This window comes from Natrix helvetica (assembly GCF_964273705.1).
Source record: "Natrix helvetica genome assembly, chromosome: Z".
NCBI classification, from domain to species: Eukaryota; Metazoa; Chordata; class Lepidosauria; order Squamata; family Natricidae; genus Natrix; species Natrix helvetica.
Window position 1 is genome coordinate 101,211,903 of NC_138554.1, and position 13,195 is coordinate 101,225,097.

At 37.9% G+C, this 13,195-nt stretch overlaps 1 protein-coding gene and 1 long non-coding RNA gene across 3 annotated transcripts in view; one reads left to right on the forward strand and one right to left on the reverse strand.

Annotated features, from left to right (window-relative positions):
• HYCC1 (hyccin PI4KA lipid kinase complex subunit 1) overlaps nucleotides 1–3,984 on the forward strand; it is a 57,755-nt gene extending 53,771 nt beyond the window's left edge. The window contains exon 11 of one of the 2 annotated variants that reach the window (XM_081932624.1): nucleotides 410–3,984. In XM_081932624.1, coding sequence (XP_081788750.1) covers nucleotides 410–966 — 557 coding nt within the window. In that variant the 3' untranslated portion in view covers nucleotides 967–3,984. The remainder of the gene's footprint in view (nucleotides 1–409) is intronic. The other variant, XM_081932625.1, reaches the window with a different exon arrangement.
• Nucleotides 3,985–4,128: 144 nt separating this feature from the next.
• The window catches only part of LOC309381528, a 30,373-nt gene continuing 21,306 nt past the window's right edge, over nucleotides 4,129–13,195 (reverse strand). The window contains exons 3-4 of the long non-coding RNA XR_014173564.1: nucleotides 5,456–5,508; nucleotides 4,129–5,372 (exon numbers count right to left, since the gene is read on the reverse strand). This is a non-coding gene — a long non-coding RNA (uncharacterized lncRNA). The remainder of the gene's footprint in view (nucleotides 5,373–5,455; nucleotides 5,509–13,195) is intronic.

Here is a 13,195-nt window from a genome sequence, read left to right on the forward strand (position 1 = left end):
TAGTACAGAATGTGGCCATTCAACCCTTTAAATATGAAACACAACTGGATTTGCTAAAAATGTGAGCACCTGCAGTTGATGCCCTGTTGGCTGGTCTGCTGTTCTGATTATCTATTTCCATGATTGTTTTGCTGTCTGTAGTATGTAGATACCTTGATCATACATGGGTTTATTCCTCTTTCTAGCTCTTATAGATCTAATCTCTTCTGAATCTTGCATGAATAACAGGCGCTTTAAAAAAAATCACCACAATGAGATTGTAAGCATGCTTTCTGTTTCTTTATATTTTATTATATTACATTGATATAATAGATGAGCTTCTTGTCTGCTCTTAAATATTTTGCTTTGTGCTTGAATAGAAAGATCTATCAAGAACCAATGAAATATATAGTGTTCTGTCTCCATGCAGGTAACGAATTAGGAATTCCAGAAGAAGAATTAATAGAAGTATCTGAAGTTGATGAAGGTTTTTACTCTAGAGCTACTTCTACAAGTCATTCTATTTCATCAAAAAGTAGCAGTAACACCAGTAATAAAACAATAATGGGCAAGAGTCAACGAAGGCCTGGAGGAAACAAAGTTGGAGGAAAAGAAAAAGATATGAGTGCTGAATCTTACAAAGAACATTTATCTTACAAACAAAGTCAGAGGGCACTGAGTGAAAATCTAGAGCTTCTCTCTTTAAAAAGGCTGACCCTAACTAGCAGCCAATCCTTGCCAAAATCAGGGAGTCATAGCTTAGCTAGAACTAGCACTACTCTTTTTAGTAAATCCTTTGAGCAGGTCTGTGGTGGTATGATCCCAAGTAATCATAATGGTACAGAAACAAATAGGCTTTCAGTGTGCAGTTTGCAAGAAGGGAATCTGATATTTGAAACTGAAAGAATAGACCTTATGGTTCCAAACAAACAATCTAATCAGCAGCGACTACCTACTATCAGTATTACTGTCTCAACAGACCAATAACATCCTAACTAATGTTGCTGTGTAGACGAGGGGCCATTCAGTGATGGTACCACCTTAGGATCCCTCATGCTCTTATTTTAGTCAACTAAACTGCTTCAAGTTATTTTGTTTTGCAATAAAAACCTAAATTCTTTCAATGATTAAATGTTAAAATGGAATAGTAAGGATCATTTGAGTAAATACTTTATAATATTGATGTTTTAACATGTGGGAAAATTTACGAATTAATTTGCTCAGCAGGTAAGTTGTATTGGAGAATGATTGTATGATAGGCCTATCAGATGAAATCTTTAGTATCACTATGCTATTTCTGGGTGCTAAACTTTATTTCAGTCATTATTAGATGTGGCCTAGAATTGGTTTGCTACTTCCATACAAGAACCTTCTTTCTTAGGCACTCTGATACAGGTCAGTTAAAATAGCAGCTGATATTTGAAAAACAATATTCAGATCTGTGTACACAATCTCTTATAAAAAAATTAACATGTCATTATCGTGCCAGTACTGAACAATGTGAGTTCAAGCCACTATTTCCAAATCATAACTATGAAAATAGCTACAGTATCTCAGTACATGCAAATCTTTTCTGCCCTTAGTAACAGCAGTGAATATTTTACTATATACAGCATGTACTGTACATATATTATTATTTTCTAATACTATTAAGATACTTTTTTTTTACCTTTCCCATCATCCCAGACAGTTAATGCTTTGTGCTGCTCTATTTTGATATGATTGATCCAGCTGCTAAAAGTATATTGGCTGTCACATTAAACTTTGACTAAAATTGGTGCAAGTCATTGTTTGTATTACTTAATGTATACAGGCAGTAGTGATGTTATAAAACTGCTTGGGCTTAGAACATGGGTATCAAACCTGCGATGTCATGTCATCATGTGATGTATCGTGATTCCCCCCCCCCTTTTGCTAAGGGGTGGGTGAGGCCAGCACATGGCCCACGGCCCACAAGTTTAACACCCCTAGCGTAGAATATACAGTAGGTCTTTGCATAGTGCACAGAGTTGGAAGAGGAGAACGTTATTTATCTTCATTTGGAACGGGCTACAGTTCTACTTTTATAGTGGCAGTGAATTCAAAATGATTAGAGTAACTCTTATTTTTTTGGCGTTAAGAGTCTGTAAACCAACCCAAGAAACAGTAGTTCAATATTTTCTTCTGAAATTGAACAGATATTAATCTAAAATATTTTAGCATTTTTAAATGGAAAAGTAGTGTGGATTAGAATTATTTTTGATTTTACTCCTTACTTTCAACAAACTGGTTTTAAAATTGCATCACATTTAAATCATATGCTTTACACTATATGGGAAATAGGTCATGACAATTAACAGATAATACAATATTTTAGAAGGAAAAGATTTAGTTTTATCTTCTTAAAATACAACCTGGCATTTTTATTTTTGCATGGCTATATTGATAATCTTCCCAAATTTGCACAGTTCTTCCCCTCTGGTTTCAGCTAATTAGTTAGTTTATAACAACTTCTGGGGGATTAAAGAATGTATATGAACATTGGCATCACATTCTAGTGCTTCCTGCATGTTCATGAATCTTTGAATCCTTGTGCAAGAGTAACATTGCTTATTTTTATTCCTCCCACCCACTGCTTTTTACAGTGTTGCTTTTCAACCAAAATACTTTCTAACAAAGATTTTATATTTGTGTTTTTAAGCAAGAAGCAGCTTGATAGACTTTTTTTATATTAACTGTGCCATGAACTGGTAGTTAGAAATTCTATTTGTATTCAAACAGACTTTTCAAATTTCCAGAGACCCAATTTTTTAATAAATACGTTATTTTGCAATTGTTTGTATTTGACATTTTTGGAAACTCTTTCCATTTTTTGAAATATCTGAACAAAATGGACAAAATCTAACTAATTTTATGAAATCTCTGGGATGTTTATTATAACAGTATTAATTCATCCTTACACAATTTTCTACATATTTTATGGTTTACTAGCCTTGTATTAAACATTTATTTTGAATAATTAGTTTCTGTGCAGGAATATACAGCCATTGCAGATGAAAGGTATTTGAATTTATCTTATAATTCATTATTTAAAATTCCACAAGATGGAAATAAAATATTTATAGTACTAAAGTTTTAGGACTCTAAAAAACATTACTGTTTAAGTTAAATCAACTTTTTTATACATTCAAATAATTTAGAATTTCTCCAACAGATGATGGAATAAAAAAAAAATCTCTAAAGTTAAGTTGCTTGAATGTCTTTGAACAAGCATATGTGCAGCTATCTATTAATGATACATATATAAATGTATTGTGCATATGCACAGTTTATTACATTTATGCACAATCAGAATTGAAACAGTGGAAACCCAGAAAACATGAAATTCATAGTAGATTGATACTAATAAAATGTTTCTCATAACTTTGGAAAAGCACAATGTATTGAAATATTTTTGCAGAATATTAATGAGGTATTCATATTTTGATTGAGTGCAATATATGAATAATTTTTTGTGATTGACATTCTTGGTTTTCATTATGTTAAACTGAAAATGAAGTAGACTTTTCTGTGGTACAGTAACTGTAGATTTTTTGTAAAGGTCCCTTTCTATTTATTGAATATATTAATTAGTTCTGTGAATTTTTCAACAATTTGCCATTTACAAGGATGAATACCACTTAATAAACTATTAACAGTATAAAACAACAAAATGTGCTATCTACTTTTACAGTATACACTTGTGACCATATCCTGTTTTAATAACAAATTGTTTTCTGTATTTTAATAAATGAACTGTTTAATAGAAGTTTGTATTTCCATGATAAAGCTATCACCTTTAACATAGATTTACTTAGTTTGTAAATATTGTTTTTAGTTACTGAAATAGTTTACATTGATGATGAGATGATGATGTAAGTATCTGTCACATTGGATTTGAGCAGTTTTGGAATTGCAAATGGTGATAGACTAACCCACTCATAATCCCAATAAAAATCAGTCTTCTGTTTTTGTTTGCTTATTTTATCCATGGCTTATAGTTTATTGTTTATTTTTTTCCTATCCCTCTTCTGGTGCCAGAACTAAATAATAATTAAAATGTAAAAACTAAACTATAATCAACAATAAACTAACCACATTTTTAAATATTAGATACAAAAAAATCAAAAGCTCATTAAGAAACAGAAACAAGAAATAGGCAAATTGAAATAGTTTTTTCCATAAGTCCCTGGTTAGGAGAGAGCATCAAAAGCTCAATATCAATCTGTTTAATTATGTATGTGCGTGTGTAAGGATAGGTGGTGGAATGGTAAAATATAAATTTAATGTAAGAAAAGTAACAACTGTTCCAGAAGTTAGAAGACAGTATTATATCGGGGATGGAATGAAGGACAACATAGGTAAAACTTTTAGAAGAGTTAGCATCAGGCTAGAATGGATTGTTTTTCAGTTTATAATCTCAACTAGTGAGAAACAAGGATACCATCTGTGTGTATAATCTGAATGCCCCAGGATCATGCATTGACAAAGAAATTGCTGCCAGATATGTTGTCCTGAAAAAGAACCCTTCCTAGTTTTGTCTCAGTATTTTGCCAGTCGAGACATATAAATCTTTACTCCTCACACAGACTATTCCTGGATTCTCTTCATTAGGACAGAAAAAGAAAAAAATCAGAAGAAATTGCTTGACAGTGGACCAATCAGAGTGGTGCCTGCACCCAGCCAAATTCCAGGAACTGAGGGAACACTTTGGTCCTCCAGTCCTGGACCTATTTGCCACCTCAGACAACAAGGAGCTTCCCAGGTTTTTCTCCAGGTTCCTAGCACCGGGGGCAGAAAGGATCAATGCCCTTCACAACCCATGGCCACAAGGACTCCTGTATGCCTTTCTGCCCTTTCCACTGATCCTGGGAGAAATCAAGAAAGAACTGAAGGAGAAGATTCAGTTGCTGCTTATCGCCCCTCATTGGTCCAGGAGACCGTGGTTCGCCGATATGATAGGTCTGTCAGTGGCTTGTCCCTGGAGGATCCCTTGAACAAGATCTTCCTCAGCCAGGGGGGCTCTGGTTCATCCAGTGGCTCCAGTTGATTGTCTGGCATTTGAGCGAGGAGTCCTGAGTCGGGACAATTTCTCCAGGGTGATACGGACAATTCAGGCCTCTAGGAGGCCTTCCACCGACAGAAGATACAATGCTACCTGGACAGCCTTTTGCTGCTGGTGCTCTAGCACAGAGATTGACCCTTACTCGGTAGCCATCAGTCAGGTCCTGGAATTCCTCCAGAATGGTTTGGACAAGGGATTGACTCAGTGGGGAAATCTAAAAATTTTCCCTACTGATTCTGTGAGTGTGGTTTGGTGGTCATTTGACTGGGTGGGCGTGGCCAAGCTAACGTCACTTCTTTGCCCTTATGACCTACAAAAAAAAATATACCAATTATTTCGTGCATTTAATACTTAAATAAGAATAATGAAGAATACTTATGTAAGAATAGTTACATCAGAGCAATAAAAGTTTGTTGCCTTTTCATCCTTGTTGGTAAAGGCTGCTACTGCAAAAGGAAGAAAAAGAGCTTTGTTAGCTGAGCACCAGTGATGGGAGCAATACAAAAGCACACAAAACACAAGCAACCAGTTTTAACACAAAAGCAATACAATGCATAAGCAGATGCACCTCACATAAAAGCCCCTGCCACAAGCAGGAAACTCTCAGAGCCCAATGCTCAAAAAGCAACTTTCACACTTTACACAAAAGCAACACAACTGGCTCACACACTTCACAGAAGCAGTTGCACCTCATACAAAAGAGCACCTGCCACAAGCAGAAAACTTACAGAGCCACAAGGAGCTCAAAAGGCAACTTTCACACTTTACACAAAAACAACACAACTGACTCACAACATTGTGCAGCTCACACACAATGCAAAAGCAGCTGTATCTCAAAGAAACGCCCCTGTAACAGATTTAACAAGTTAACAGATTAACAAGAGTTGGAAGGGATCTTGCAGGTCATCTAGTCCAACCCCCTGCCCAAGCAGAATTGCAAAAGCACAGAAAATGGCCCCTGCCACAAGCAGGAAACTCACAGAGCCACAAAAAACAACTTTCCCATTTAACAAAAACGCAATGCCATTGTGCAACTCTTACACAATGTAAAAGCACACAAAGTGTCCCCTGCAACAAGAAGCAGGAAACACACAGTCACAGATAACTCACAAAACCAACTATCACAAGCACAAAATGTCACATACAGCTTGGTGTGATTTTGTGTGTTTGTGTAGTGAGTGTAAAACACTCCAGAAGCTTGCAAAATCTCAGAAAGCTGTACAAATCTAAAAATATAAAAGCAGCTAAAACTATAAATTTTAAATGGCTATTATTTCCTTTAAAAAAATCCGCCACTCGTCTCTTTGGTGGGCTCCCTTTAGGAGCACAGGGAGCCTTGGAGGGGCTCCCTGCTATAGGGTGGCTTGCTGGGACCCCCTGGATCGGCGGCAGCCACAGGGGGGTTTCCAGCTTCGCCTCAGGAGCTGGGGAGTGTGTGTGTGGGTGCATGGCGGCGCTGAGCGCTGTTGCTGTGCGCCTTCACCGATCGGATTCCGGAAGGAAAGAATGAATTAGACGCTACAGTTGAAGTGCGGTGAGGTGAGAAGTTTCCCTCGATCTCCTTTAAATCTATTTAATTGATGAACAGCAGCTTTTCTAAATTGTGGATTCAATCCTTTGAAGTGTTAAGATTGGGGGGGGGAGGTTTCCACCCCCCCCCCTCGTAAAAGGCAGCACTCGGAATATCTCTCTCACTTGGAGGAGAGAGAGAGAGAGTTAAAAGCTAACTTTCACTTCCACTTGCAATGGGAGAATGAATTTTGCTACAATTGCAAGAGATGACTGCTGAGTTGTTTTCTTAAACTACCTTATGGAAACTTTGGACATGTTGCTCCCTGGTCCCCTGTGAAGGTGGAGCCAAGATGGCCAACTTCCTCCTTCTTCTTTGCTTTTACGAATGAAGTTTCCCCTTTGAAAGAATTTTTGGCTTTGTAATACTCTACACCCCGGAGATCTCCTGGAGCCTCTCTTCTTATGTGGTCCCCTTGGATTTGGAGTACTTGATTCCTATTTCCTGGCTTGTAGCTGTACAGGAGGACTAACTTTCACTTCTGGGCTTGTTTGTCTCCACGATCCCTCCCAGCTGTGTATTCCACAGATGCCATTTCTTTTGTATAAGACTTACAGCTATCTCTGAACTTAATATGGGACCTAAAAAGCCACCGCCTGGTAAGGCATCTTCGGCCCCGACATCTTCTACGTCTAGCCCGATTACACAACAAACACAAATGGCCTCATTTCTACAACCTAAAACAACTGAAGAGAGTTCAAAGGACTTATCTGTTGCCCAAATGTTTCAAACTATTATGAAGGGACAAGACGAATTGAAAAAACAACTGGCAGACTTAAATGAACAGCTCAGAGAAACGCAACAAGCAACACAAAATAAACAGATAATAGGTGTGTTGGAGGAAGACACGACTGGGTTGAGGGAGGAGGTCAAGATAGTCCAGAAGGGGAATAGAGAATTTGAAAATCATATGATAAAGATGGAATTTGAAAGAATGTCTTTTTTCCTTAGATTTCAAAACTTACCAGAGACAGAAAATGAGGATCTCAAGGAGATTATGACCACAATTTTAGCAGAATACATTAAAAGAGATAAAAAACAGCTATGGTGGGATGTTGATTTGATTTATAGAATCAATTCAGCATATGCTAGAACACACAATGTTCCAAGGGAAGTACATGTTAAATTTCTTAGAAAGACAACAAGAGATGAGGTCTTAGGAGCTCAAAGGGCGGGACCATTAAAATATAAAGATAAAGAAATAACCATTCTTAAACAAAGTAAGAGATAAGAGGAAGAAATATTCCTTTTTATCAAAGAAATTATATAGCAAAGGAGTTTGGTTCAGATGGTTATTGCCAGAAGGAATGTTGATTTTTTGGGAGGGCAGTAGAATTAGAATTAACACAGTTGTGGAGGCAGAGGCCTTCATTAAAAATCACAGTGCCTTTCTAGATGGAACAGGGGACACTACACAAGATATGAAGGAGGGAGGGGCCGTGGCTCTGCCAGAAGACAGGGGGGAGGAAGCAATATTGAAAAGACTCAGGTCACAAAAACAAGTTTGAAACATTATTGCAGTTGTTGCTATAATGTAATTGTTGGAAGTGATATATAAGATGATTGAATATATTGATACAATGTAAAACAAAAAGCTGCCAATGTTTATCTCTTAATTTTTGATCTTAATTTTTTTCTGTAAAAGTTGTGAGATTTGGGGGGATTTCTACCTTTCGCACGATGTAGCTGTCAAAATTTTTTGTACCTATCTACCCCTTCCTGTAAATATTTGTAAAAACCAATAAAATTCTTTAAAAAAAACATCCTAAAAAACCCCCAAGTAACCTTTTTTAAAAAATAAAACAAAAACCCACCCAATTAAAGGCATAAAGCAGGCAGGCAGATTCAGTTGCTAGCCGAAGAGATGGATTGCAGACAGAAAGCTGGTAATTTAAAAAGCAGCTGAGCAGCCAAACAGCAAGACAGACGTTCTTCAAACAGCAAGGCAGCTCGGGCTTTGGTCCAAAGAGTGAAGGTAAGCAAGCTGGACGCTGGGGGGAAAGCTGGTAGTTAGCCAGATGGCTTAGCCAGGCAAGGCAGGGGAGCCCGGGGACAGACAGAAGTCCGCAGATAGGTAACTACTCTATCTTCAGTTTAGTCGTATTTAACCCTGGGCTCGCTTTCACAGCATCCCACCGTCTGCAGATTTCTTAGGGGCGCAACCAACTTAAAGCCTCTAGTGATACACAGGTACCCAACCTGTGACCTGTCAAATGTGTTAAATGCTCTTACTGGGAGCCTCTTCAACCACTGAGATTGGCCTCTTTGCACTTCCTCTCCTGCAAGATAGCATTCTTGGTTGCCATCATGTCAGCCAGAAGGATTTCGGAGCTGGTGGCCCTTTTGGTGAGGGAGGACTCTGCATATTCCATCCAGACAGAGTGGTATTATGCTTGGATCCCTCCTTCGTTCCCGAGGTGAATTTCTGGTTCCACAGGGCCCAGGAGTTGATTCTGTCAAACCTCTGCCTGGGGCCCACTCAGGCCTGGGAAAAGAAGTAGCACATCTTGGGCTTTAGGAGTGCTCTCTGTATTTACATTAAGCAGACCTCCTCCTTCTGGAGGATTTTTTTTTGTCTCTTTTCAGCTTTCCTCCTTGGGTACCAGGGTCACCCCTACGAATGTCGGATGGTGGATTCGGGCGTGCATCACCTACGAGGCCCAGGCCCTTCTGGTGCTTAGGCATATCATGGCCCATTCCACCAGGAGCACGGCCATGATGACGGCGAGGATCACACAGGCCTCTATAGAGGAGATCTGTAGAGTAGCAACTTGGGCATCTCCATCCCCCTTTACTCACAATTACAAATTGGACACATTTGCTTCGGCTGAGGCAGCCTTTGGCAGGAGAGTCCTCCAGAGGGTTCATGTGGATCAAGGAACTTTGGACCAGATTGGAGGGCTTTGGTAAGTCCCATTCCTGGATCCTCTTCCCTTCCCCCTAGGGAGAAGGAGCGTTGGTCCTACCCGACATGCTGCTTCTCATAGGGAAGGGAAGAGGATCTATCCCTACCCTAGGAACCTTCTGGTCCACAGACAGGGATGGGCTAATATTTTCACAGGTCACAAGCCTCATCATTGCTATGTCTTCCCTGAAACTGGGAAGAGCTCCCGCCAAAGGAGGCATTGCCAAAAAGATGACAGGCTCAGTCTCCAGGCAGAAGAACACAGTGACACCCATTCCTGCATCCTCTTCCCTTCCCTACGAGAAGTGTCAGGTAGGATCAACGCTCCATCTCACAAAAACAATATATTTTTCCAAACAAACAAATCCATTATTGAGTGATTTTGAGAGAAAGCTCAGAAAACCCTCATGCCTGCTTTTCATGGAGTATTGGACAATCCACTGGGTAGAAACAGATGTTTAGTCTATATTTTAAAAAAACACATTCTCCTCTGAATACTTTTGCTTGACTCATTTGAAACTATTTTCCTCAAGGGTATCTATAGTAAATTTGCTATTCTACATTGGATGGAAGGCTCAACCTTGTGAGACAAATTGGACCTAATGATTTGGGGACAATGTTTCAACTCCAACTTTGTCCCTGCTTATGCTTCATTCACAGATTGAAAGAAAACCTAACAGCCACATTGCTTACCTGACTGCCAATAGCTTTATATAACAGCCTCTTCCTATGACTGACCAAGGTCTGCAAAATAGTTTTGGGAGTACAACAAAAATATTATCTATAGCAGTGATGGATAAATTAGGCTTTGCTGACCTTTGCACTGGGCCTACATTCATTGTTTTTTCATGCTTGCCAGGTTTTATCCTGAAAGTTGTTCATTTCTTTCCTGCTATCTCATTGAGTAAATCTGTTTTTCCCAAATTAGTGCAAGCTCTGAATTGAATAGGTAGAATGTGCATACTTATGCCAAGTTTTAAAGAGCATTGGAGAACATTCTTTGGTAAATATAAAGATTATATGAAAACATATTTGGAATGTTCAAATTTGGAAATTAATTAGGGTTATAGAACAATAAAGAAAAGTTGTGCTAATTAGCTGATATTTATCTAGCACTTCTCATAAGGAATGCAAAGCTCACTAGCATCCCACAAAAAACAAATTTAAGAACTAGGGGTCAAACCAGCAGGTTAATTTTGAAAACATGCCAAAATCTTGTTCTTTCTTTTAAAATATATATACCATATGAACTGTAAATAGACTATGCAGGAATGAACCAATGTGTTTCAACCAAAAAATGAAATATGCCAGACTTTAGGTATGAGAGAAAGAGAGAGAGAGGGAGGGAGAAAGAGAGAGAGAGAGACAGACAGACACATGACAATGGGAATTCTGTGGCACTCAAGTATTTTTTTTCCAGTGCTACTGCAATTTAACAGTCACTAAATAAATTATTATAAATTGACGACTATCTGTATTAGGAAGATGATCTTTTAAATAGCTGTGCCTAAATATTCTTTTACCCTACTGTCAACTATATAATAAATACATAATCCAGTAATTATTTATTACTCAACAGAAAGTTCAAAAGAAAAGTTTGAGCTACTAAGTTAATTTACTGGATGCATTTAATACAAAAGAAAATGAAAGAACCTGCTATGTTGCATAAAGTAATACTTCTAATACTGCTTCTCCTTTTATAAAACCACAGAGGAATAATAAAATTATCCTCCCTATTCCAGTTTATACATGTAATAACGTTCTTGCATTTTTGTAATTTTTATTGACTATTGGTTTTTTTTAGTATACTATTTGAACAGATATACAAAAACAAACACCTTGAAATTTTCTGTAATTATGAATTTATGGAGTTCTTGGTAAAATGAATCAGAGTTTAATTCAAGTCTGCCCTCCAGTGGCCCCAAAATAGTTATTACCTATTGCTTAGTGATATATAGAATCATAATTCTATCAAGAGCAGCTGACCAACATTACATTCTAAATCTAAGTGCATACATTACTACAGTTAGGAGATATGTGTTAAAACTCTTTTCATTTCTCTATCAAGATTTTCAAATACTATAATTTCACTAGCTAAAAGTAACTGATGAACATTCAAAATTCTCACTACAATAGATATAAAACATTTACACACCCGTTAAAATGCCAGGCATTTGAGATGTAAAAACCAGACCAAGACAAATCACTTCAGCCTTTTTCATCTTTCATATGATACATAATCTATACAATTCAATTGAAAAACTAACTGAAATATTCCAGGGAAACAAGATAAAAATAAAAAACTTATAATAACATGGTTCAATAAGTATGCACATCTGCTTAGAAGTAGAGATGTGGCTGTGTTCAGAATTTAACCAATCACATTCAAACTGATGTTTAGCAGTAATATATCTTTGCTATCAATTAGTAACTAAATAAAACCATGTAAAGTTCAGCTGTTCTACTAGGATTTTTCTAACATTTATTCAGTTGCCTCTTAGAGCAAAAGCCATGGACGGCAAAGAGCTTACAAAGCATCAAAGGAATCTCACTGTTGGAAGGTATCCATTAGGAAAAAGGTATAAAATAGTTTCCAAGGCATTGGATATACCATGGAACATAAGCCAATCATCAACAAGTGCAGAAAATATGACATAACTGACATTACCAAGAACGGAATGTAAAATGAAAACTCCCCCCAAGAAAACTGGCTGAGGGCTGGCAAGAAGCTTACAGTAACATTAAAGGAGTTGCAGGAATTTGTGGCAAGTACATGTTGTGTACTACATGTGACAATAACCTCCTGTGTTCTTCATATATTCAAACCTGGCTAAATTTTACAAAAACCTACATCAACTCTGACAGAAACATGTGGGAAGATGTGTTATGGTGACACCACGCTTGAACTTTTTGGCTATAACTCCAAAAAGTATGTTTGATGTAAAAACAACATTGTGCATCATCAAAAATACACCACACCCAGGATGAAGCATGCTTTGGGGGTGCTTTTCTTCAGCTGGAACTGGGCTTTAGTCAAGATGGAGGGAATTAGGAACAGTTCCAAATTTCAGTCAATTTTGGCACAAAACCTCCAGGCCTTTGCTAAAACATTGAAGAGGAAGAGATATTTAACCAACATGTCCCAAAGTACATCTCCAGATCAACAAAAGAATGACTTCAACATAAGATCAAAGTTTTGGAATGGCCCAGCCAGATTGAAAATTGAATCCAATTGAAAATCTGGAGGGTGAGTTGAAGAGTGCTGTGCATAGGAGATGCCCTTGCAGTCTGACAAATCTGGAGTGCTTTTGCAAGGAAGAGTGGGCAAAGGTTCCCAAGGCAAGATATGCCATGTTGATAGCCTTCCAACAGACCTGTCTCCAATCTTCCTTTTTGGGAAAGGTTGTTGAGAAGGTGGTTACATGTCGATGTCGGTTCCAGAGGTTTCTGGATAAAATGTATTATATAGATCCCTATCAGTGATGATTCAGATCTGGATATGAAACAGAAACAGTATTGGTCACACTTTTTGATGATCTTTGGTTGGAGTGGGATGGGGATAGTGCATCCATCCTTGCTCTACTTGACCTCTCATTGGCTTTTGATACCATTGATCATGGTATCCTTCTGGAGCACCTTCGGGGGACAGGAGTGGAGA